Raw genomic sequence first — 26,202 nt, forward strand, 5'->3', positions numbered from 1 at the left:
TTCTATCGCTTAAATATACAGCGGCTTTCTTGTATTCTGATTGGCTGTATTTTTTTTTTTTATGGCATGGTATAAATTATGTTATTCTGTGATTCTGGTGACCTGGTTAAAATGTTTAGTATATTTGGTAGTTTTATTACTTTATGCTGGAAAATTACGCACCCTTTCCTGGCTGCAGTCTTGTAAATACTGGTAAATATACTGACTAGTTTAAAGGATCTGAGCACGTGTTTATACGAACAACGGCTTGATCGTTTTTGAAGGAGAATCTTAATTCTCCCAAATACTAGGCTCTGAGAAAAAAAAAAAATCGTAGAAAGGCAAGAAGACTTTACATGTTGGCATGAGGACGCTCAAATTAACTGGGTGGCGTTGAGGCTTGCAAACACAAGAGAACCACTTACAATCATTTTAAAAACACAAACATGTAAAAAAAAAAAATACCGTTTTGGTTCCAGAATTTCTAATATCAAGGTCGGCCACTCTCTAAATTACCGCTGCAGCTGTTTTTTTCTTCCTTTTATTTTTGACGGCCATTGTGAAGACGCTGTGGATAATACAACAGGTCAGGGAAAGTGCGCACTACGTGGGTGATGTGAATAACCTAATCACTGGCCTGTTCAGTTGACGCGATCGCCATCGATTCTACCATGCAACCACAATCTTATGTTATTTTGCAAAAAAAAAAAAAAATTATTGTTATTATTTCTTCAAATTTACATTGTAGTCGAAGTAAAACTCGGATGAAACAGGATATAAGCTATATTTTTTATCTACTTTCCCTTGATAACTGATACGCTCTTTAAATAAGCTAGCTACCCTAGGCGCATATTCAAAAGTTAAGCCTACAGATTTGCGGTTCGTGGACCTTCTCAGTCTCTCCCATTCTCGTGCCATGGCTTGTTGCTTTTGAGATTATCATAACTTCACTAGGCATTAGTCGACAAAATAAACAGCTTTGAGGTAAGTTACTTAACCCAATTTATCCTTGGGACCCGTGGAGGGTCTACCAACGCTGATTTCAAATGTTTTCTCAGAAAAACAGCATTCAAGCTGTAATTCTCAAACTTTGTGACTTGTTTATTTCTAAAAATATCATGAAACGTTTAGGTATGCCAATTAATTGGCACTTGTCTTGACTTCCCTACGCCAACCATTTTTCAAATGTTGTTTCATCCTGTTTTAGTTGGAATTTCAATTTAATTAAGATTTTATCCCAATTCTTTGCATTTCTTGCACCCTTAGATTTTTTCTGATATTTTGAGTCAACTTTAGAGATATTCTGACTTATTTCAAAAAATCAAAAATCAGTGATGGTGGATCCAAGATCGCGGACAATTAAAATATGAGGTTATTTTAGCGTTCCGCAACGTCATGACTGACACGTGGTTATCACATGGCTATCGAATGCTTAATCATAAAGCATTCGATAGATACAACAAAAAGCTATAAATACTTTTGGAGACACATGAAGATGGAGGAAGGGAAGGTGGGGGAAGGGCACAAATTAAAGTGCCTAACTTAAGGCTCTCGAATGATGAAACCCCCCCATAAGTTGTAATTTTAATCTTCCACCTCTCATCTCTTTACAGAACGTTCCTACTAACTGAATAAAAAAACAAGCGAAAAAAACGGTCCGCGAAAAGGGCGAGAAGTTATTTCTTTTGCCTGAGTTTTAAGCCCCACCTCCGCCCCATTCTTTGTAAAGTTCTAATAAGCTCAGCGGGGCTCCTGGGCTTAAAAGTGGGATTTTATGGTATTTACTATAATTGGATAAGCAAAAAATAATTCAATGACGTGAAAATGCCACGAAGTTAATTCTTTGCATGGGTATTAAGTGTCTTTCTTAATATGCCTGTTTAGCTGCATCTCGGCCCCCAGTTCGCGATGATTTATTTTCTACGAACTAAAACATCTCGTCCATCCTGGAGATTTCCTTGGCTGGGGTAGGTACAAACCGTTAAAAAAAGTCTTAAGTACTAAATTTCTGGAAAGAGCTATACCTATGAAAAAGAGCATGAAAAGGAATTATCAACTGTAGTTTTGGAAAAGGTTAAAAAGGCCATTTCAAAGCCACGATAGAAGTTGCACGTGCAAGAAAGCGATTTAAGAAACTTTGCGCCGTATTGGAAGTCTGTTTGACATGAAATGATTATCAAGAATTTGTATGTGGTGATTACAAGAGCAGCAATTTGTTAGCCTCAGCATGATCAAACTGAGTTGCTGAGATGTTGGTTCTAATCCGGTTTACTTCTTAACATTCTTCGTCTCCCACCAATGCAGCATCGATTGCAGCATAACTTGAGTAAACGGACCCGTTAGTTTAATTAAACAATTTTCTTTGTTGACTTCGAACGCAGCCTCTGCCTTACTAACAGGATGAGAGATAAGCTTTGTTATATATAGCCCGTGTAGCACGCGGGATTCGCGAGCAAGTGATTTCCGTTGTTGTATTTCCGCGAGGAAACAGAATTTTATTTGCGCGAGAAAATGAAATGCGGGAGAGTGAATTAGCCTGTATTGATGGGATTCGCAGGCAATTCATTTTTGGTAGCGAATACGTCATTATATTTCCTCACGGAAATAAAAACTGAGTTATATCGTGGAGAAATTCGTGAGCGGCGAAGCCGACTCCTCACAAATCCCCTGACGGCTTCCCTGCTCGCGTTCCCGGCGTCTCCACCGCCGCGACAAAAACACTCACGTGGGAAATCCCTCCAGCTACGCAGGTTGATTGTATTGAAGTTTCTTAAAATTACAAAAAAATTACAAGTATCAAAAATTACAAGTATTTTCAACGTTGAGTTTATCATTTCGACTGTGAACAACAGTACAAGTCGCTGTCCTAGCCCTAGATTTCCGTCGAAGTTGCTATAAAGTTGCTCTGGTGGCTGTTCTCGGAGTACTCGTGAGTGTTTGCACAAATTCGTACTTGTTTCTGATTGCATTGGATAACAAGAGGGGAAATCTCTTCGATTAGGAAAATAAACAGGCTGAACGGGACTGATCCGCGTTTTAGATATGCGTTCTAACGTAGCTAAGCGTTTCGTTACGTCATTCTTGTCACTTAGTAAGATATGATGTCAGACTGCAGCTATGTAGTAATGTCCTGAAACGCTATAAAGGAAACTACCACTATCGTTGCGAAATTGCCTTCACAAGAGAACTGCAAGAGATCAAAATCGCTAAATTCAGAGTAATCCTGACAGAGAGAGTTAGTAGGTAAAAGGTCATGTTAAGGGTCAATGTCTAGTTCTCGTGCCGCACGTGAGATAGATTATTTAGCAAAATCTCATTCCCCGTCCTGACTCCTCCGACTTTCAACAAAAGGAAAAAAACAAAACAAAACAAAAAAAACAAAAACAAAAAAAGAACAGAACAAAAAGTCACACAGACTATTTTTTTTTTGTTTCTTTTGTTTTTTTATCATTGTGTCTAGATATTCGGCATCCTGCAAGGAGAGCCTTTTCGTACGGTACATATGCTTTGTGCCGAGTAAACGGATATAAAGCAAAGAAAGGTACAAAAGTTTTTCCGTCTCCTCTTCGCTTAAAAGAGAGACAAAGGAGGCTCTGCTCGCCAGGCAGATGCTCGGCAGCCGGGAGGTCAGTTTTTACAAAACTAGATACCCGGCAGTCTGAAATTCTTATATAGAGTTTCAACGGATTAACTCATTCAGACCTCCTTAGAACAGTTGATCTTTGTTCGGTTTAGAAATGTCAAGCTATTTCAAGTTTTGGTTTTGTAGCTGAGGACATTTTCGAGCTTGAGCATACTATAAAATCTCGAGTTTTCGACACTTCACGGGCACTGTTGTTCAAAAAATAAGCCACCTGGCAGGGCTATTATGAACGATGTTCTTCTTAAATTTACATCTATTTTTAATTGGCCGTCGAATATCGAATAAGCTACTTTATAGCTCTACAGCCAACAGTTCTAAGAACGTTGTATCTTGATACCTGGCAACAGGGTAGTGTTTTTTTTTTTTTTTTAAATGGATACCTGGCAGTCAGAAACTCTCAAAGAATTTCCACGGAATATCTAGACACATATAGTTCCACGGATATCTAGATAGACACAGTGGATTTAAAAACGATTGCAGTCACAACCTTTCAATTTTCTGTTTTATAGCATTTACGCCAAGAGCTAACTTTCAAACGCCCATAGCGTGTGAATTGGACTTTGCCCTGTGGAATGAACTACAGTTTTGACCAAAAAAATGGTCAATAGTGCTTTTTACAGATTATGTTTTGATATTACGTTATTTTGTTACATGGGAACACAAAAGTGCCTACAGATGGCGATTCAGCTTTTCTACAGAGACAAAACCCTGAAACCTTCTAAAATTTATCTATATTTTATCTATATTTTATCTATACTTGTTCTCCTTTTCTGACTGTAGTGGCTCTGTCAATTCCAAGCCCGCCCATGCCTCCGGGCATTTGACGAGTATTTCGCAGGTTGGAGGTCCCCACCGTGGGGTACCCGAAGTAAAGAACGTACTTGTAAATTCTTTTGCTGAGATTTAACCCATTGAAAACTAGCTCGTGCCCCACCACCAGCCTCAAATCAATGTTGGTCATCCGCATGCGAGAGAATCTACGCGAGAGCGAGTATGGTTTGGGTCGTTGGTTAAGTCAAAAGGAGCTGGAAGGTTTACTAGAAACCTTTGAAGGTAGGTCATTGACATTTTTATAAATAAAAACAGATCGTATTTTTGTTTACAGTGATAAGTCTTCTCTCAATGAGTTTTCTCTGCAAACATCGTCTTTGCGAGTTTGTTGTTGTCTTTGCGGAGATCGGTGTGCATTATTTTTGAAAATGTTTGAATCAAATTCTGATACGCTTTATAGAAAAAAAATGAGTACAGGAATAACAGTCATCATGATCAAACTTTAACAAGCTATTTACCAAATAGAATTTTTTGTCACATTATAATAGCGCTCACAAGTACACGGCAATATTGCTATGAAATATTGACGCTATCTCATGGATGAGGCATTTGCACTTTACTCAGGGCCCCACCGTGGGGGCTTTGCATGCACCAGCGTCTACCCGCTGCCCGGTGGGTCACTTGCAACCTTCCGAAAACAAAATGTCAAATGCCCGGAGGGAGTCACGGGTGGGCTTGGAATTGACGCAGAGACATAAAGAACTGTTGTTTTGGCTTTTACAACAGATACTATGTGAAGAAAGGCTACTGTGTATTCCTTGAATTTTGCACACAGCTAGATGGGGTTAAATTCCGAAAAATCGTTTATTACAAGTGTTCAGGGTTTTCAAATGTTATATTTAGAGAAAATGTGACTATGTGCTTATTGAAGGCCACAGGAGAAAATATTTGGCTCGAGTTCTGAACGTAAGGACCCAGAACAGCGAGAGGCGTACGTCCTGACTGAGTTCCAAATATTTTCCCCACCAGCCTCACTCAGTCAATGAGCATTTTATCGTATGAACACTTTTGCTCTTTATTTGTGAGGAGCGTAGACTTTCTCTCTGTGCTTTTGGGGTAAGCTGCCAGTAACCGGCAGTAACTGAATAGTTCTGCATCGAACAGTTCGCTAGGATTGTAAAATTCGCTGTCATAATGTTCACTTTGATCATTTATTTCAAGAAATCAAAACTTTCAGAAACTAAATTCTTTCCGTAGTTGATTTTAACTCGCATCGATTATGAGAGGCCGTTCGCGTTTCTAGTAGGGCCGTCTGCAATTTTCCGGCCCTATCACTTCGATGCGTACGGCCCTCACACTGAACCTTTTTTCTTAAGGTTTTCTGGGGAACTAGCGCGCGGGGCCGTGCTGCTCATATGATAAATCGTCATATTTAAGAGGCATACACAACCTGAAATACTTGATATAAAATAAGCTTTCTCGTAGATGGGGCCTAATTTTACCCTAGTCTCCAAGCCCCACCATGCGGTGTATTGTATGCTCAGGCTCACCCTACCATGGGGCCTGTGCAACTTGCTGAGTTTTTATTGATAAATGTCTTGTGGGAAGGAGGGGGTTGGGGAGGGGTTGGTCAATGATCGCACTTTGATCCTTCGGAACCATCATACGGGTCTTATCTTCGTGTGCCTGTCAATGAAATAAAGTAAAGCAACTTGGAAAGCTGACATTTAGACAGTTCGCCCTTCTGCGATACACCCCCCACCCCCTACCCCGCGCCCCCTCTTCCCTGTGTTATTGCTGGTTTTCAGTGTCACGCAATTCAAAATAGACCAAAATAAAAATCAAAACAGGTCAATAGATAACGTCCAGAATCTGGGAAATGAAAGAAGGTAAATATGCAAAGACTCTCGCCAAAATTCTGGTCACAGCAATTTTTCTTATGCGAGATACGCGGAGAAATTTTTTACCCAAAATTTATAGAGATTTGTATGGAGACGCCATGCTGGTGCCCATCCGTATGGGCACCAACATGGCGGCCGGAAACTAACAGAAACATCTGTCAATGAGTTTTGCTACAAAGGCGTGAATTTATCCCTCGAGGAACTCTAAAACATTAAAATAATACTTTTTCTAAGACATGAACTGTTCAGATAGCCAAGTTCCCCGAAATAAGTCACTTTTTTAACCATCATGACAGCTCCCTAGGCCGTCATGTAAATGCCGCGTCACGTAAACGCTTAGAAATTCAAGCGTAGTGTATCACAAAACCAAGAACTCATTCGAAGGGAAAATTGGTATGAATATTAGTTTCCAGCTGCTCTTATACATCATTTAAGTAAAATCTCAGGGAGATCAATAGTTTTGTAGTTCGAATTTTAGTGACGTCATGTGAAAACCAGCTATTGGTACGAGTAGTGGAATTATTCCCTGCGAACATATGGAGTCCTGGACTATTGGTCACTATTCAGTAATGATTTCACGATAAAAGCCATCGGCAGTTACAGGCCTAGGACGATCATAAGCTAATCTTTATTGGAAATCGCTCTTATTATTCAGTTTAGTTTATCGTCCTCTCTGTCTCACGGTCTGACTAAGTCGGACGATTTTTTGGAGATACTGCTCCTATCTTCCGCGCTCCAGACTTGACAACGAAGTTCAACTATCCCACCGGTCGAAGTGAAGCGTGGCCGTGTATCGTATATAAATAAAGAAAAGGATAGATTTCTGATAAAAGTTGTTTTGTGTAAAGATATCAAGATAAGCTATTTACGATTGGAGTATCAATCCTGTGCAGTTTCAGCGTTACGTTAATTCATATTTTGTATGATTTGAAAGCATTCAAGCTATGCTGCTCTAGACGTTCTAGGCGAAAAAAAAAAAAAAAAGAAGAAGAAATAAGACTAAGCAGAATCTTGCATGTATCCAAAATAGCGTGACCTTGCCCATTTCACGTTATCGGGTATCCTAATTATGTTTTTAATTCTAACCAACCGCGCGTACTTTGTATGGTTTTTATTAATATTTTTCCAATATGGGAGGCAGACATGCAATTTATCGCGCCAGTCGACTTCCGTGCTTTTTAATAAACTAACAAAAATAACAAACTGCCTGCGAGGACAAAATGAAATAGAGGTGTTATATCAAAAACTATACTTGCGGAAATTACATTGTTCTAAAGCGATGGAACTGTGAACCCAAACAAAAGATAACGTATTAGAAGGTAGAGAAAAGAATCTTTGGTATCATCAATCAATGATTTTCTGTTGACTTGCGGTTTCACGGGAAACAATTCTTTGACATTACAAAAAAATTCATACAAATGTTTTTATAAGTATGATTAATTTTTTTACTAAAAAGTATGCGTTTTCCTCCACTCCCCGCAGAGATTCAATAAGATAACGGTCTACTTCACTTGAATGTGTTTTTGCCATTATTTGTTTTCAAATTTATAAACTGTAATAGAAACAGAGGCTTCAGGTTTCTGTTTTCGGCGAGTAAAAAGGATCGTGTTTAAAAGCGGATCAGCTGGTGCTAAAGTTTCTGAAAGCATTCTTCTGATTGAGGACCTATGTTTCTGCGTTTTTAATAGGTACTTTCCGCTTCCCCCTGGACTAGCTTTTTTAAAGATCTTTTTTTTTTCTTTTTGTAATTACTAGAATACCTTGACCCGAGGGCAAAGAAGCCCGCGAACCAATGAAATATGAATAGTTTTCCAACACACTCATATGTAGTGTGTTTACTCGATTTGCATTTGAATGTTTGCTTTGACCGAGCGATAACGATTCAGAGCGACATTGAAGCTCAGAGTTCGTTTGACTTGACGCTGTGAACAAGTCTGGCGTTTCGCCGGGAGCAACAAACGTGAAGAATAAGCGAAAACAATGCTCTCCATACAAGTGTGTCACTAAAGTGCTATTATTTCCGATATTGAAAGTCACGCAGTGGATTCGAGAATTGTAGGTAAGTGGTTCAAGTGCGGTATTAAATGGTTTTGAAACCAATTGCATGCGATTGAAGGTTTTCAACGACCAAACAGCGATTTCTTTGTTCTAACAAAGAAAGGATCTGAATTTCCAATTATATTCGCCGACATTGAAATTCGCTCCACGACAAAATCTAACAATGCGCTCGCGGTCAGCGTCTAAAGTACTTTAACTGCACTTGGGCAAAAATTTTCGGCGCTAACGTCGCGTCAGTAGGTTAGTTCTCCTCATATTCAACGGTGTGAAACTCTTGTCTATTTCAGTCTTCGTGTATTCGATGTCAGTCGATTTGACCGATCGATGCATACTGATGAACCCAAGGTTTGAATGATTGCCGGCCAAATCACTTCATTCGCTTTGTACTAGCAGCTTCCGAGTGACCTGTTAACTCTCTTATCAGACGTGATGTCGATCGCCTTGAGCGCTCAAAACGCTCAAGCGTCTCGACTGACATTCTTAGCTTTAAAACCTATAAAATAGGCAACAGGATTGTTTGTAGGAACAAAAGTAATACGACTTGTTTTGTATTCGCGGCAATCAAGGAGCCATGTCAAAGCTGCCACTTAATTAATTGTTTATTCATTGGCAAAAATTTTGTTTCGGTTTTTTTTCTTTTCATCGAAGTTCCGTCAATTTTATTTGTTTATTTTCGTGACGACGAACATTAATTTTCTTTGAATTGAAAGCAGATTAGATAAAGAGCAACCAGTAACACAAGGTAAAAAGCTCAATGAACGGATCCCGACTCTTTTCGGCTAAGAGCTAGCGCTATTAAACTAGGAAAAAAGAAATTAAACTATTTTGCAGCTGACATTGAACTGACAGAGGAGAAGATCAGAACAAGTTAGACAACAAATTCATAACATACGAAGAACAAATTAAAGACAGAAAAGAATAAAAGATGACAGCCCTTGAACTGAGCTGACCGCTAGTAAACTCTTTAAAGTTTTCGTCTGTCGAAAATGTTGAAGGGGTACTGGGAAAGTGAACTGACCAGGTGTCGATTTTCTAAACCACCCTCAAAATGTGTTGAAGTTTTACAAAAAAATCCTGCCAATAGTTCCGATTTCTCGTAAGCTTTGACTAATCAGTTCAATTGTAATAGCTGCCTTATGTTTAAACTACGCACAGGAACTGAAATTAATCTTTTATGTACTGAGGCACACATATGGAATTCATCGAATTGCCCACATAAAACATGATTGTTTTTCGGCGGGCGTAAATTATCTCAGGGAAACGCGTGAAATACTTTCTCTTAATGAAAATTCAAGATGCATGGGGTATACGGTAAAGAGTTGTTAATAAGAGCAGTTATATGGTAACGGGCAAGGCAGGGTGCTCGCTTTGTAAGGAATACGTACACTTGATTATGCACGAGCTCTGCGGCCAATAGAAACGTTGCTCTTACGGCAAACATTTGTTTAAGTTCTTGTCGAACATGGCGCCGACTGTCTCCTCAAAACAGAATAAAACATGCTAAAGTCGACTGGATGTTTCTGGGTGGAGTTTAGAACTTTCTGGACAAAAAGGACAGGAGTATTTGGCGAACAGAAGTCTTTCGTCAATTTGGATAAAGCGATGGCAGAATTTAGCTACTGGAACTCCGAAGTTAGTTTTGCGTGAAAATTACTGCTTTGTGGGAGATAGAGATCTACAAAGGTGAGAATTGAATCTCCTACATGCGTCTGTAATTGCCACTCAGTTTGAGGTATTTTTGACAAAAGCTTTACATCGGTAAGAGCCCTTGGAACCCAGTAGGGGCTAGAAATCCATCTTTGACACACTTCGATTTTTCAAGTAAGAGCTCCCTGTCCAAAGTCGGGCAGTCGACAGTAAACCAGCAGACTCATATTATACGCTCCAAATCCATTCTTTGTCCCGGCTGTTATTGTTCATGTATAAGCACACTTAAGAAAATCTGGTAAAGCAAAAAAGAAACAATCTTTATCTCGGCTTACATTACAATTTTAACATGTACTATTATAAAACATTACGTGAGTCATCAAGTGAAAAACTGTCTCAAACCCGGCTTTATTTTGTCACCATGCTTACTGATCTGAGCCACAACTTGAAAACTATTCAATCTTGACTCTTGTGGAATTCACATCACGAGCTTAAACGAACAAGCTAGAGTACTGAGCTAGAGAGTGCCTTTGCTGTTAACTGCATCAGAATAGTCCACTATTTATATGAGCCACGGCGGACAAGACATCATGGTTGCATAACAATGAGCCGAGTGTTCAAGGCCGACCATTTGGAAAAAATTGGGATAGTGTTTTTTCGGTGGCAGGAAATGCCACCGAACTGCAAGCTTCTGGGCAGGAACAGTAACGTTAGCAGTGCAGCAAGCATGAACACTACACACCAGTTTTAAAAGTTGTTCTGCACGTTCCAAAAGTTGGTGCAAGTCACAAGCAAACCCAGTGTGGGAAAAAGACATCATTAATGCCGGGCCGTGCTGCACAAGCGTATTATTTGATGTATCTTCGTTTACTATTCGTCAGATATTTTATTCCCCGAATGATCCCGAACCATCCTGTTATAACCTTTAGAAATGCGCTTCCCGCGCAAAATGCAAACTGCAAACAAAAAAAGAAAGAAAGAAAGAAAGAAAAGAAAAGAAACAAAATCTGCAATTGGATGGGAAGTGCACGGGGCAGCTGAAATCGATCTAAACAAAAGAGAAAAAATTGAAAGTAAACGAAACAGTGACAAGAAGTGTTTTAATCATGCTATAATTTTTGATGGTTCTGTTTGATATTTTCTCCAATCGCGAAGCTTGTTTGATTTTTCCGAGTGCTCAGTTCGGGAAACTGGCACTTCATCAAACATGAAGAGGGAGAGAATCCTGTTGAAATTGCTTTGGCCTCATTCATCGCGGCTGGACAGAGTCAACAGTCGTCAGAACACACACACCGAAAAAAACAAAACAAAAGAAAAACAAAAACAAAGAATTTAGCAAGGGAAGGTTTGAATTTTAAAAGTTCAAGATTTTTTTCGAAGAGTCCTTCTGGTTTAGATATAGTGTTTCTAGAAGTATTATAATTTCGAGTGACATGGGGTGAAGTTGGTCAGTAAACAAAAATTACTAAAGAACAAACAAATAAACGAACAAACAAGCAGAAAAGAAAAAGATCTAAAAAAACAACAGCGAACGACCAAGCAAATTAAACAAACGAGTAAACAAAACCGAAAACAGACAAAATTACAGACGTCAGATGCGTATCAAATTTTACCATTTATTTCATGAACTAATGATTGCAATGCATCCCATGGAAGATCATAGAATCAGTGCTACTTTTTTTCTCCTTTTCTTTTTCTTTTTCTTTTTTTTTCTTTTTTTTTTCAGTTTCGCATTCTTTGATTTTTACCATTTCGTTCATAACTGTTTCGTGCCCCACGCGTGCGCTATAAATTGGGCACTCGACGATCGCGGCGAGACACTCGCATAATTCTCCGCAAGTATTTTGTCATATTACATTAAACCGACAAATCTGGGCGACAAAGTATTGTAAACCTCTCAGGTGTTGTTTGGCGATGTGTCGTGTTCTCTCATTGGCAATTATCTATTATTATCGACAATGGATAATAATTAGCAATTAAATGAAGCCGGCTGACGTCACGCTTTGAAAGCCTTTCCTACTTGTGTTTACAGTTTTATGAAACATGTGCAATCACTTATGGAGAAACTGCGTGGCTTAGATTTCATTTCTGTTCTTGGTGGAAGCTCGTAAATATGTCAGAGGGTGTTTTGATGTCGTGACTTTGTCCACTGTTTCTCTGGTGCGCACGAAACGGATAAAAGCGATGCGAAACACTGTATTGCGCTAAATGAATCGCACGTGTGGTGGAGAGCAAACCCGCTTATTGTCACAAATGTTATGCAGACTTAAAGCACTCTCAAAATTGATTTGGTGTTCTAAATCTCTTAACCTTGCTGTTAAACCTCTTGAAAACCGCAGAAATCCTTCCGTGGAGACGTTACGAATCGGCGATTAGCAACAAAGAACCCACAAAGGCTAAAAGAAAAGGTCTTCTTCGCCTCAAACGCAGCGGCAAGGTCTGCTTCGCGCAACACAAACTGACTGTGATTTCACCTTCAAAACGTGACTTCGACGATGCTGTGCGAAAGGCTGTTGTTTCCTCTTTGGTTGGCGATTATTTGCTGCGTCGGAGGGTGGCAGGATTTTGGATCTGTAAGCCGTGTTCAGCCTTACGGGAGACCCTTGAAACTCAACAGCTTGAGAGACAGTTTACCAAATACTCAGCGTCGAGCGCGCCGGGAGTTGAGCCGACTGCGACCCCGGGGGAAGTACAGGTACAATCTTAAGCGGATAGCCATTCGAGATGCCAAGAATAGGAATGCCTTATGCCTAGGTAAGATTGATAAATGAGTTATGTTATTGTGGTGGATTTAGAGTTATTTATTTGAATTGTGCAGCTGACTCAGTACGTGCGCGCTTGCTGATCTTTCACCCGGGGTCGCATTTCAACTTTTGGATCGTTGAAAATGTCGATTGAGCATTTAATCCATTGGTTTCGATCTTTTTTTTTTTTCTAGCATTGTTGCAATGAAAACCTCGCCTCTAGATAGTTTTGAGAACCTTTTTAAGTGAGAATGCCCCGAGGGACTGATTCTGTGTTTTTTGCGGCGGAGCAATAACAGAATATTGAATGGAAAAGTAAATTGTTTTGATCGTGAATGGCAAGTGCTTTGGGGACACCGTATCCGTGGTTTGACATTTACGCTAATGATAAAATGTATCACATTCATTGCATGCGTTGGGTCGAGCCTATTCACAGGCAGTAGCGAGCAATCTTGCGCATTCCCTGAACTAGTTTGTAGATTTAACGCTTCAATGCCGTCGAGAATGTCAATCGCTTGGATTTCCAGATGACCTGTTTGTTATTTGTTAATTTATGCGTGTGCGGCGCAACTTTGAAGATGCGAAACATCCGTATGTTTTGTCTCGTTGTGCCTCGGTGTTTCTTTTCTTTAGAGGATTTGGCCAAACAGTCACTTAATTTGTGCGTGGACGTATTACCAGATCACTCCTATTTCCGACAGATCCTGTGTTTTCAAAACCACATCGCCGCGAATGGCCATTGTCTCTGATTGTCTGCCGAGAAAGTTGCAAATTGTCGGAATTTGGGCTTTGATGGTTTTAAGCATTTTAAACTTGTGTTTTCAATTTGCGGCTATTTGGCTTAATGGATTTTTTTCTGAACAGTCGTGTAAACAAGCTTATGTTATCATTGCAATTTTGCATATCAGTGTCTTGCCATTTGTGTGAAATTGCAGTTCAAGTGGAGAATTTTTTAGCCCCTTTTTGTGAGTATGGCTGGTTAAATCGTTTATTACAGACAACCAGTCATTATTAAAACAGCTTGAAAAGTCGTGGATTTGTTTGTGGGTCATATATTCAAATCTGGAAATTCAATCAGCTTTTTTGATGCCAGAAGGTTGCCAGACTGCTGACCGATGTTGACAAGATATTGCTGATTCAATTTACTTGCAATTATCAGGACATACTTGAAACACTACAGCTAAATTAACAGCTTATAGTATGGTTGTGGTTGCGGCAAAATTATTAGCACGATTAGCAAAATTTTGAAAGCAACAAAATGTTTTGCCTAATGTGATTTTTTTTTTCCCCAGACACCTGTCTCCTTAACATTAAATGATCCTTTGATGTAAAATTATACATGGACATTTGAGGCTGAAGGGAATTATCCGTTTTTACCACAACAATTTAAAGCTGTATAACAGGGACTTTATAATACTTCAGTATGTTTGAAATGCAAAATGACGAAATGATGAAATGGCACTACGAGTAAGAGCTAATATGGGATATGGGTGTCTGTAAGGGTCAACCCTTATGAACACTGATAGCTAACCACTGTAGAGTCAGGGGTATTTAGACTAAACTGAGCGCTATTAAGGCTAACCGGAGGGCTATTTAGGCTAACCATAAAGCCATTTTGCCATTTTGTGTTTCAAACACACCCACTTCAATATATGCAGAAAGTTTGTGAAAGTACAGTTTGCATACAGATACATATGGAATACTCCTTTTTTCGGGTAAATTTTGAGGTGCAAGTACATGAAAAGCCATTCGGATTGATAATAAGCCAGCTAATAATTTTTCTCTTAGCTACATCCCTGTGTATTGACCAGGTGAGTGTAATATCGACCATTGTTCATTTCAGATGGTTCAGAGGCTGTATTTTACCTGAGTCGTAGGCCAGATTCTAAGCACTGGGTTGTACAGTTGCAAGCAGGAGGGTCATGTGGGACATACGACTCATGCCTAGATAGATCTAAAGGTCCCTTGGGCTCTTCGAAAAACTACAGTGATTTCCTTACAGGCACATTTGTAGCCTCTGATGACCCAGCTGAGAATCCTATGTTTTCTTCATGGAACAAAGTATTTGTGCCATATTGCAGGTACAGTGAATTAGAGAGACAGTCAGTGTAAAACGCAGACTGACAAACTCACATGCAGACTGCAGACTTTTTGAGTGTACATGGTGTTATTTTTAATATCAAGTGCTGATCGTAGACAGGATTATTCAAACTAATAGCAGTGAAAGTCGGGTCTGCTAAATCTGCGAGCCAGCGAGCCATGCGAGTCATGCGAGTCATGCGAGTCATGCGAGCCATGTGAGTCATGCAAGTCATGCGAGCCATTTTTGCGAGTATTTTTTTTTTCAATTGGTCTGAAAGGTCGTCGACTTTTCACCAAGAAACATAGATCTTGCACCCGACTATCACTAAACTATTGCTATAAACCGCCCGCCATCTTGGAAGCGGAGATGACCCTGGGGACGAGTACAACTTCGCTCCAGGGTACTCTCTCTTTCCCTGGGAAATTGATTATAAATTTAGCTACAAAAGTGCCTACAATTGAAATATTCCCAAAAGAAAATCCTAATCTCGCTTCGGTTACCAGAACTATTGCTGGTGCGGCAAATATGAAAAATGCTCTAAACATCTGTACATCATGCCAAGTCTTGCGTCATAGTAATGGCTGCCCTGAGCGTGATGAATTTTTTTCTTTGTTTCACATTTTTGTTTTTTGGAGAAAATTTTGTCTATTCAAATCGCCCAGGATCCACAAAAAATAAAAACAATGCGTCAAAAATTTATTAAGGTCCAAGACTAAAGTAAAGAAAATTTTCTGAGAGAAACGTACGGCTCCACCGCCCCACCGCTACTCGAATTGGTAGGTGAATGGTATCCATTGGCACCTGTCATTCATTGATATCCACGTTGAAAATCATTCAAGAAAAAAAGAGAACAGTACTTCAGGGCAACTCCATGTTATCAAAACTTTGTTGGTTGGCTGACTGCTGCATGTGGTTGTCTCTTCCCTTAGAATTTAATATTGCAAGAATTTAATATTGCGATCTTATTCATTTTGTTCCGTTGCTCTTTTTCTTGTTCTCATGTAAATATAAATGTAACAAATAGAAAATCTTAACATTTGTTCTAGGGTTCGCATGACTCACATGACTCGCATGGCTTGCATGGCTTGCACTGGCTCGCCCTTTGGCTTGCACTGGCACGCCCTTTGGCTCGCATGGCTCGCTGGCTCGCATGGCTCGCTGGCTCGCATGGCTCGCTGGCTCGCAGGTTTATAAAACTCGTGAAAGTCTGCACTCTGGTTAGCCTGAATATCACCCAGGTTAGCCAAAATGACACTCCATTTAGCCTGTTTACAGTAGCTCTCAATGATGGAAATGGTAACACATGTCTGCAGTCTGCAGTCTGTATTTCCCATCAGTCTTTTTTTATTTCCAGTCTGCAGTCTGCAGTCCACAGTCTAGGTTTTACACTGACCGATTAGAGTGCACATGAGGCCAAGGGTGAGGAATAGCTCAAAATGATGATTGCTCTGATATCAATGGTTCTTGTTGGTGTATGTATAAGGTAGAAGAATTAAATGTCTAAAGAATGGTCTTCCTGGTTTTTCAGTGGAGACGTGTTTGTTGGTAGAAAAGGAAAGGACAAGAATCCACACAACATGAATATGTTTGGACATTTTATAGTCAAAGCTGTGTTTTTACAGCTCATTGAAGACTACAAGATAGACAGCTCAGACACCAAGGTACAGTTAGAGTTTTCTGCAATAATTTTCTTCCTGTGCTTTTCGTTTGCCTTTGGACTTGATCCGCTGTTAACAGCTTGATTCATGATGCATGTACAAATGTACAGTGGTGGCTAATGAAATATCCATGAGTGACTCAAAAGTAGTTATGTGTAATGCGGGTATGAGCTTATAATTATGTATACTCAACCCACATGTTGCTGTTAATTGTTTATATAACAGAGGAAATCATAGTATTATTGTGATAGGTATAATAACAAAATTAAACCACACTCTCAGTTTGGACTGAATATACATGCATATCAGCTTAAGGTCCTGACAACTTTGTCAGTGGCAAATTCCAGACAGAAAACACTTACTTACACAAAGTACATTGTAGCTATCCAGGATCCTACCACAAATTCTTTTTTCTGTCAGGATCTTGCAGTGGGTGGCAGTTTTTCTGTTTGCATTCTGCCTGGGGAAAAAAATGCCAGTGATCCTGGCGAGAATCACTCAGAAAATGCTGCCCGTGCTGTGATCCAACCAAGAAAAAAAATTCTTGTTGTTGAATCCTGTAAAGAATTCCATCCAGAAAGAAAATCTTGGAAAGAAATCTCGTAAGTGTTTGTGACAAGAAACAATTCTTGCCTGGAAAGTAAATTCTTGCCTGGAAAGTCCTCAAAGAAGTTGTAAATTTTAAAACAAAAATCTTGTGGTAGTGAGTTATTTCTATAATGTGTTGAAAGAGGCTGCATATACTGCATGGCTGTCCATGGGAGCCCCCTGCCACTCAAATTGACAAAATTTATTCTGATCAGTTATTTGAAATTCTGCTTCAAAATATTGAATTAGGTAAGGGCCAATATTCTTTTACTGGGGTTCAAGCAAGCTGATAAGAGATTTATTATACAACTTTATTACTATAATGAAAAAGAATCAGCAGAATCGTTAACAAAACCATACTTGCAAATTTAGGATGAGTAGTAAAGCAGTCTGATTAACTGAGGCTAGTTATTGGGTGTTCTCATTAGACTTGCCATAAGGTAACATCACGAGTTTCAGGGTAGAATAGCTAAGCGAATGAAGCTAGCTGCGAGCGAGGTCGACTTGTCTCTTTTGAAGAGTTTTCATTTGTGTTTCGTGCCAGTGAGGAGTGGCAAGACTTGCAACTGGTGTCTCAGATTACCTTTGCGAATCTTTGACTTGAATTGAGGATGCAACTGTTGTTCTGAACAACCTCCTATGTTAGACTTTGAAATGCCACGGGAATTTAAAGTTCAAGACCTGATCTTTCATGAGGACCATGAGCAAAAGCAGCGGAACCATTTGCACAAAGACAATGACATTGCTATTGTAGCCATTCTCTCAATTTAAACAATCAACGCATGTGGAGCCAGTTCTAAAGTCAAGCTTTTTGGCGCAGAAACAAACTTATCGCTTCTATCTTGTGCTGTTAGTCATGCAATATAGTAATAGAATAACCCGTTGCCTGCAAGGCTTCTTAATCGCTTTTAGTCGTATTAAATTCAACTGCAAGTCACATTTCATTGACAGTGCTGTCCCCAAGAGATATTCATGGCATCTCTGATTGGTCGAAGCACAGTGACCCATTTTTGGATTGCTGAAATTGCCGGCAATCAAGTACATGTATGGAAAGTCCTTTGTCCAGCGGGTAATGAATAAACAAGGTGAAAGACTTCTCTGAAAGTCTATGCTTTCATCTGCTAAATACATGTTTAATAAAACAGGGGACATACATGTGGCACCACCGTATACAGGTATTGCATGCTGTTCTAAAAATGACTGGTACATTTCATGCCTGGTATGGCTGTGGGTAACTAGGTAAGGCGAATGAAACAAGGACTCTTTTCTTACATATCATTGATGTTCTTGGTCATGACTGTTCCCACAGATTCTGTTTGGTGGAGCATCTTCTGGTGGGCTGGGCATGTTGGCAAATATTGACTTTATTCAAGAGCTTGTAAAACATGCTGAGGTATGAAAGCAAAGTTATCTGATATTATTATATGGCTTGTGTTTGTAGCTGATATAACACAAGCTCTAATTGGCTAATGCTAAAGTAAAGCAAAAAGCCATATACTTGTAACAAACAACTTATTAACCTTGAACTTTAAACCTTTGAACCTTAAGAGCCTAGAACACTACTACAGGAAAAATTAATCTACAGTTCAGTCAGTCAGTCAGTCAGTCAGTCAGTCAGTCAGTCAGTCAGTCAGTCAGTCAGTCAGTCTCTCAGTCAATCAATCAGTCAATCAAACAATCAATCAATCAATCAATCAATCAATCAATCAATTAATAGTAGCAAACAAAAAATCAGAAAAAATAAATGAATAGAATGTATTACTGTTATTAACTACTTATTAACTGAGAGGAGGTCTTTAGGGGAAAATCTCAAACTGGGACCTTGTTGTATTGACCAAGCAATAGTGAGGTCAATATGGCTAGGCAGAGGTTTGAGATTTTCCCATAAAGGCCTCCTCTTGGTTAATAGGTACTCAATAACAGCAATACAGTCAATTTTTTTCAGATTTTATGTTTGCTACTATTAATAGCTTGATTGATTGACTTAAATGAAGATTAATTTTTGCTGTACCATGTACTTAGTAGTGTTCTAGGCTCTCAGGTTATAGTGGTATAGAAAAAAAGATGCACATGACTCCCTGTATATCATTGCCTATTATTTTCCTTTACATAGTAAATGGTTTGAACCCAGGAGTATCAGTAGTTCATATAGTGTGATTGTCCAGGTGAAGGTAGTTCTGAAAAGAACTGTTGTTGGTGACTGACTTTTTGACAACCTGAGCAGAAGTCATCTTCAGGGTCAAGTGAACAGTGTTTTTCAGTCGATGTCAACTGACAAACACTATTCACTTGACTGTGAAGATGACTTCCGCTCATGTTGTCGAAACGTCAGTCACCAACAACAGTTCTTTTCAGAACTACCCTCACCCGGACGATCACACTGTATATGAACTATTTTTCTTTAATTTGAAAATTTATTGTGTCCATTAGTTGAGATAGATAGCTTTATCGAGTAACATCATTGTAGCCCTCGAAGTGGCTGAATTGTGACACGCTTTACAACTCCTTATTTAAGTTATATACTTTACATCTCGTTAATTATGCTATTAACTGAGCCATAAAACAGTTCCCATTCCGTTGTCCGGAAAACAGGTAACAAAATTAAACTACAGAGGGTGGGGGAGACATTTAAAGCATTTGATACATCACTTTTAACCTCCCTCCCCCCTCTTCTCTAAAAGAAGAAAGAAATAAAAGAAAATCAAAAATGAAAACATCAGTGAGTAGTGAGACCTCATGTGGCTCCAGCATTGATCGTGTGAATTCTATTACAGATTCGAGGATATAACGACGGTGGATGGTTTACTTTGTATCCTAACTTTGGTGAAACAGCTAACGCAGGGCCGCCATATTTCTTTAAAGTATTAAGCTACGTAAGTACCGCATGGATGTCACATACATGTAACGGTTGATTTTAAAAAGGAACTACAGCAGAATTATAATTCTTTTGATCAATCGTTTAAACTGTTAAGCAATCCCTCTGTTGGAAAGTTGTAAATAAATGCTAATACCAGTTGCCTGCTTGAAGTCCAAGGTTGACATTTAGGCTAGGGCTCAGGGTAACACGATATGGAGAGAATTATAAATGACAAGTTTTTGTTCTTTAGCAGTTAAATGCAAGTTAAAGTTGACCAAGGCTCGTTTGTTTTGTAGATGTTTCATGAGTTGTGGGATGGATTTGTTGATGAATCATGTCGGGCAAACATGCCCAAGGCAGAAGCTTGTCTGTATGGAGAATTAGGTATGAAACCTCTCTTGTAAGCACTCTGATTTTCTTTTTGTGTACAACAGAAATTATTGGCTTACAGTACAATTCCCCTAGTTAGACCAAGGCCCCACAGGGTATTGTTGAAAGTGGGGTGGCGTAACCTTCAGAACTTTCCCCAAGGAGGAAAATCTTGAGGACAAGTAATTCGCAGAAATATTCGCAGAATTCCAAATGCCTGTAGCACTGATAGAACTGGGTGATTTGAAGGACATTATTTTTGCTCTTGTATACATGTACATAAATGCTTAGTGTAACTTCAAATGGGAGGCAGATCCCCCATTTTGAGCCACAGAAACGCTGAAAAACGGCGATATACTGCGGGTAGGGTAAATGCACGCTTTTCCTCAGTAATGATTTGATCATAAGCTTATGTTTTGCGACCATTCGCCATTCTACAGTCAGCTTGAATCCATAGAAGAAGAATGCAATTTTTCAGGCTTTACTCTGTTTTCCGAACAAAACAAACCAAAAAATACTGTAGAAAAATACAAGCTTCAAGGTATGTCAGCTTAATGACCTTGCCTTATGGTTTCAGCTCGCTTAAATCAAGTCTGTCTGCCCACTGTAAGTCTGCATCTTACCTGGCCTGAATACCCATTCTGAAGATTCATTGTTTGCATAACTACTCAGTTTTTTAAAGCAGCTTTGATATCCCCTTAACTATGCAACAAACAATTCTAAACACTCTTCGCGCCACGCAAAATTGCTTTCGTAGAATGCTTCTTCCTTTACCCTCCTTCGAATACGCTTCCCTTCGAGTAGAGATTTGGCGGGAAACGCACTCCGCGGGCGGGAATGGCGGGGAAAAAAAAAAAACCGTTTACCACATTCGTCCTTAGGCCCTCGCCTTTCCTGACTGATGATGTAAACAGTTCCGAAAATATTGCCATATCGTTTCCTTTTCGAAGAACAACGTTTACGTGTTGCGTTCCTTTTCTTGCATGCAGCCTTCCTAAATGTAAACTCTTTTCGCTCGATCGTGAATGTTTTTGTCAAGAAAACATGGTAAAAACCAGTGACACTTTCGGAAATACTTACATAACAAGTTAACCAAGTTAGACATTTCGAATTCGTCACATTTTGTGACTTTTTATACTCTAAATTAACAAAGGTTAACGCGTCTCCAGTTTGCTTGCGGTTAGCTCTACTCAAGTTTGCTTGCGGTTAGTTCCACCCCAATATGCTTGCGGCTAGTTCCACTCAGATTTGCTTGCGGTTAGCTTTCAGTTTGTGGTTTGGGTGACACTGTTTTACATATAAATTTAATTTGGACTTGTATTACGTATAATTAAAAGCTTCGGGTGCTTGCAGCAAGCGCTCCGATGTTGTAATCAGTGGCGGAACCAGACTTTGAGCTAGCGGGGGTGGTGGTGGGGTTGCTTGCCGTGCCGGCTTTTCTTCCTTCTGCGATTTTTCTCTTTTTTTGTTACCCAAAATAGAGGGGACGGGCTGGGCCCCGGGGCCCCTCCCCTAGATCCGCCTTTGGTAGTGCACGAATAAGTGAAAGTATCTAATCCTCTGACATATTCGCGGTGTCTGCATACCAAATTTCTTTCTTCCTCTTTACTTGAAGATTAAAAAAAAAAACAACAGCAACCAAGGGCGCGTTTCTTGAAGAAAATCCAAGATTGGATTCTTAAATCCGAAAACGGATTTTGCGTTTCTTTACTAAACAGATCAATCCAAGATCTCTCGGATCATGGTGCGTCAAAGGAACCGAAGAATCCACTCTGGGCAAGGATTCTTCGGTTCCTTTGACGCACAACGATCCGAGAGATCTTGGATTGATCTGTTTAGTAAAGAATTCGGATTTAAGAATCCAATCTTGGATTTTCTTAAAGAAACGCACCCCAAGTGCCGAATAACCTTCATGTAAAAATAAGTAAGTGTGAAAATTCGTTCCATTCATTGAGAACTAAAGTCTTCCGATCCTTTGCTTCCGTGTAGTTTTCAAACACCTGTCAGCCCCAGTGTACGTGTTTGTGGCCCAGTGGGACTCGTACCAACTACAAGAACTTGTCCATTCCAAATTTCCCACAATGAGACTTCCACCGGAACTACCGAGTGAAGCTGAATACCTGGGCAAGTTTGGGAAGAACACGCACAGGTCGCTGAGACGGGTAGGTAGTTACTTAGTTTGTTTGGGTTGGAGTGGGAAAATGAAAATGGGTTGCCTTGCCTTGGGTGTGAAGCGATGGTGATGTCTACCTTACCATCGCGCGTGCGTTTGCAGTGACCGTAGTCAGAGATAGGAAATTCCCGACCGCGCTAAGAACCAATCAGATAATGTAACATTCGTTACCGTGCCCTTTTGGGAAAAAGAGAAATGTAGATACGGTGTCGTTCGTCGTCTAAGTTGCCAAACGCTGACATCAGCCCAGCCCCAAAGACCGGCTATACACGAGGCAATCACTCGGGATCCTGGAGAAGACTCGACCCCAGCCTTTTCTCTCGTCAACCACATGTGTCACTAACTTTAATTTCTTGTCACGCTGTAGGTTATCAACAGCCAGAGGGATGGTGTTTTTTCACCCGCCTGTTTTATGCACGCATTCTCTAGCGACAATCTTACTAACACGGACCAGACATTGAGTTGTGAAATAGGAGGTAAGTTACGGACTGGGTAATAAGTAAAGCAGCATCGTCAAGACTGGCAAACCTACTACACATCATTGAATTAGCTACAGAGGTTGCTGATCTCGTTCATGCTACCTTTGGTAGTATGCTCTCCCAGTGTTTTGCCAGGTTCTCGAAATAAGCAGGGCTTACAAATTACCGCAGTGAAAAGTAAAGAGTGCAGGTTGATAAAGCCAGTGTTTTAGCTAAGAACCCATCTCACGGGATAGTTCTGTTCTGCTCCCCCTCTCCAACCCCTTATTTTGTATTGTAAGGGAAATAAAGCGACAGAATACGGAAACGGATATTTGATCGTCATTTCAAGGTCGCAGAGACTGGTAAAAGAGAAAGGTATTCTTTCTTTAATCATTCAACACTTTTCAACTCGTTGTAGGAAAGACACCGTACAAAGCCTTTTCAGAATGGTTTATCAGCAATGGCACACGTGGGACCTATGTAGAGGAGCCGCTGGACAAACCAGAATGCAACCCGTCTTGTTGTTCAAAGCTTTGCTTAAAGTGCCGCAAACCTAAACCCACTGTAGCATACGATGAAACCACAGATATCATTATTGGAAATAGTAAGTGGTCGTCGACTTAGAACAATTGCAGACCATGTTCCTTTTCTTCAATGTTGGGTATTGTCGTACAACGGAAGCGTTTTTCGCTAGTTCTTGAGCGTAACCGAACACAGTCTGGTTGAGAAAATACCTACTACATAACAAGTCGAAGGTTTACTCTCCAGGTGTACTGCCTGATTTTCTCGTTTTTCGTTGAACTGTTTCCTTTGATTGTCTTCTCTTTTTCTGTTTTTATCATGTAACAACGACACTTTATTGTACTGATTATCAACTTTGTCACGGAATGAAAACACTCTACATCGTCCTTCTAAACTTCTCGAAGATGTCTTCTGATAAAGAACTTCCATTTCTTTTCTTTTCTTTTCTTTTCTTCAGTATAAGGAATATGTCCAGGTTCTTAGTTACACAGCTCAATTCAGTTTTTCCATCGATTACTTAATGGTCTTAGTTATTTTTCTCGCAACAACCGCCCATTTGACGATCTGGAATAAACAGACACTTTATGGGTAGCAGATATTCCAAGTTAATACTAAATACCTTTCTAACTGGTGTGTTTTACCTTTGATCTTAGGTGCAGTTCGTTGGCAGCAACCAACTCTCATAACATGGGCTTTGGCTTTTTTAGTTTACTTCTTCGTCTTCTGGAAAGACGTAGTTCTTTTGTAAGGCCCCATTATAAAGCTTGTTCCATGGAATTCTGAAGTTCCACGCAGGCCCATGGTGATCTGGGGCATTCTGCGACGAGATTTACGCTTTTGGCTGTTAAAAAATTGTGCTTTTAAGAATCTAACCCAGATTTGAGATATGATGCATTTGTATCTCGCCATAGTGGCCAGAAATGCTTATCCTCGATCGAGAATATAACTATACCAGATTAAAATCAACCAGTTACGAGTAGAAGTAGACGACCCTGTCCGTGATGAAGATCGTCATCGCAGACACAAAAGTTAGCTTGAAAAAATCGGAATGCATACGTTACAGTTCTCCTAATATACTCGCGTTTTCTAAAACCTTTATCACGCATCACACTTACTATTTCCAGTGATGTCACGCTGCTTTTGTTATTTTTCGCTCCAATTATTTTTGAATGACCTTCCAACGTTACTGCTGGATAATCCGGCACAGAGTTTATTTTTTATTAGGGTTATTGTTTTATATCATGTGCATAGAAATACTTCACATCAGTGTATATAACCGCAGATCTCAGATCTCAGATCTCAGATCTCAGATCTCCTCACTGCGCAGGAGGTCTGAGTACGAGACCAACGTCAACCAAGTTTAAATTTGCGATCAGGCGATTTTATTTGTCACGGAGATAGGACAGCCGCAAAAAAAAAAAAAAGAAAAAAAGTAATGATACGAACGCCAAGGCCTGATCGTAGGCACAGTTAATAGAGGGGGAAGGTTATGAGACCAACAACGTTCTTTGTTGTATGTTTTTTGTTCCATTTTTTGGATGTAACCGTGTACAAAACTCGATGGTTGTTCACTTCTGACCGAGGAACTAACCAATAGGAACGTTTTGGTTACATAATTCATATATAGTATATGAACGCAAAACACGGTCGTGGGCCTTCCGGCATAAATCTTTTTTTCTTTTTCTTTCTTCTTCTTCTTCTTCTTCTTCTTTCTTTCTTTCTTTTTTTTTTTTTTTTCAGCATAAATCTTGGTATCTTTGTTTCCCCCTATGTTTGCCGGGCCTCATGACAGTCCCTATCTATTAACTATGTCGCAGGTTAGAAATGTGTCACGCAATCTTTCCTCATTGGAATGAAGTATTACGCACGCGTGGCAAGCGAGGAAGGCTCTGTGAGATGCTGAAGACGATGGAGTAGAAAAAAGAAGAGACAATTTTTATAAGGCCATGTAACTGCCTTAAAAAATCCTAAAACTGTATTAGGTGTATAGGAGATTTCCGCGTCATATTGATGCTTATTTCAACGAAATAAATTCATTGTAAAATAGAATTATTTACATGCTAGGAGCAGAGGTCATTAGTAAGTCTTTTGTTAATGAAAAATAAATGAGTAAAAATATACATAAAACTGTGCTTGCTTGCTCAAGATCCAGTTCATAAGATGATCCCATGCTTGGTAATCTAATACAAAGCTTCTGCAAATAATGGACGATTTGATCGATTGAGGCCTTGAGTCTTGAGCATTGCCTGACTATGTTGTAGATCGGCGGAAGCTTGGAATAAAAAACAGAAATACTGTAGCTCAAGGCTTCAATCGAATCGTTCATTTAATTAACATGCTACTGAAGGACAACCTGAAACGTTTTCTAGACTTAGTTTGGTAAATTGAATTCCTTTGCCTGTTTTCTTCGTTTCGGCCATAGACACGTCATAAAAAGAACTTGGCCAGCAACGCGATCAAGGTAGTTAGGGAGGCTGATAACCAAAAGCAACCTATTACATTGCTTTATTGATAACAAGTAAATTATTGTCGATAGGCACGCCAAAACCTGCAACGTATTACGTAATCGGTGTAAAGAAAGTAAACCAGCGCACTACATATAACTGCACTACTATAGCAACCATCATCAATTATCATCATCCTGCTGCTGTCTTCTTCGCTTCCATGCACCAGTTCTTGACTCTGATTGGTTCTTTCTCCTGGTACCTCACGTGACCAGAGTTTGAGGCATGCAATATTGTGTACTGG

The 26,202-nt window shown here is 39.7% G+C and overlaps 1 protein-coding gene across 4 annotated transcripts; it reads left to right on the forward strand.

Moving 5' to 3' along the window:
* The first annotated feature begins 1,472 nt into the window (after positions 1–1,472).
* LOC145486952 (uncharacterized) lies at positions 1,473–25,694 on the forward strand. 4 transcript variants are annotated; one of them, XM_081465679.1, is made up of 11 exons: positions 1,473–1,946; positions 12,339–12,753; positions 14,587–14,824; positions 16,355–16,487; positions 18,382–18,465; positions 19,847–19,945; positions 20,226–20,313; positions 22,288–22,460; positions 22,839–22,947; positions 23,351–23,536; positions 24,108–25,694. In XM_081465679.1, the coding sequence occupies exons 2-11, from the start codon at positions 12,495–12,497 to the stop codon at positions 24,200–24,202; spliced, it is 1,464 nt and encodes a 487-aa protein (XP_081321805.1). In that variant the 5' UTR covers positions 1,473–1,946; positions 12,339–12,494; the 3' UTR covers positions 24,203–25,694. The 4 variants fall into 4 exon arrangements, with proteins under 4 accessions (XP_081321805.1, XP_081321790.1, XP_081321797.1 ...); XM_081465664.1 differs by lacking the exon at positions 1,473–1,946 and adding an exon at positions 7,794–8,353; XM_081465671.1 differs by lacking the exon at positions 1,473–1,946 and adding an exon at positions 8,360–10,035.
* Positions 25,695–26,202: the final 508 nt, after the last annotated feature.

The sequence above is a fragment of the Orbicella franksi genome, chromosome 1 (genome assembly GCF_964199315.1).
Source record: "Orbicella franksi chromosome 1, jaOrbFran1.1, whole genome shotgun sequence".
Lineage (NCBI taxonomy): Eukaryota > Metazoa > Cnidaria > Anthozoa > Scleractinia > Merulinidae > Orbicella > Orbicella franksi.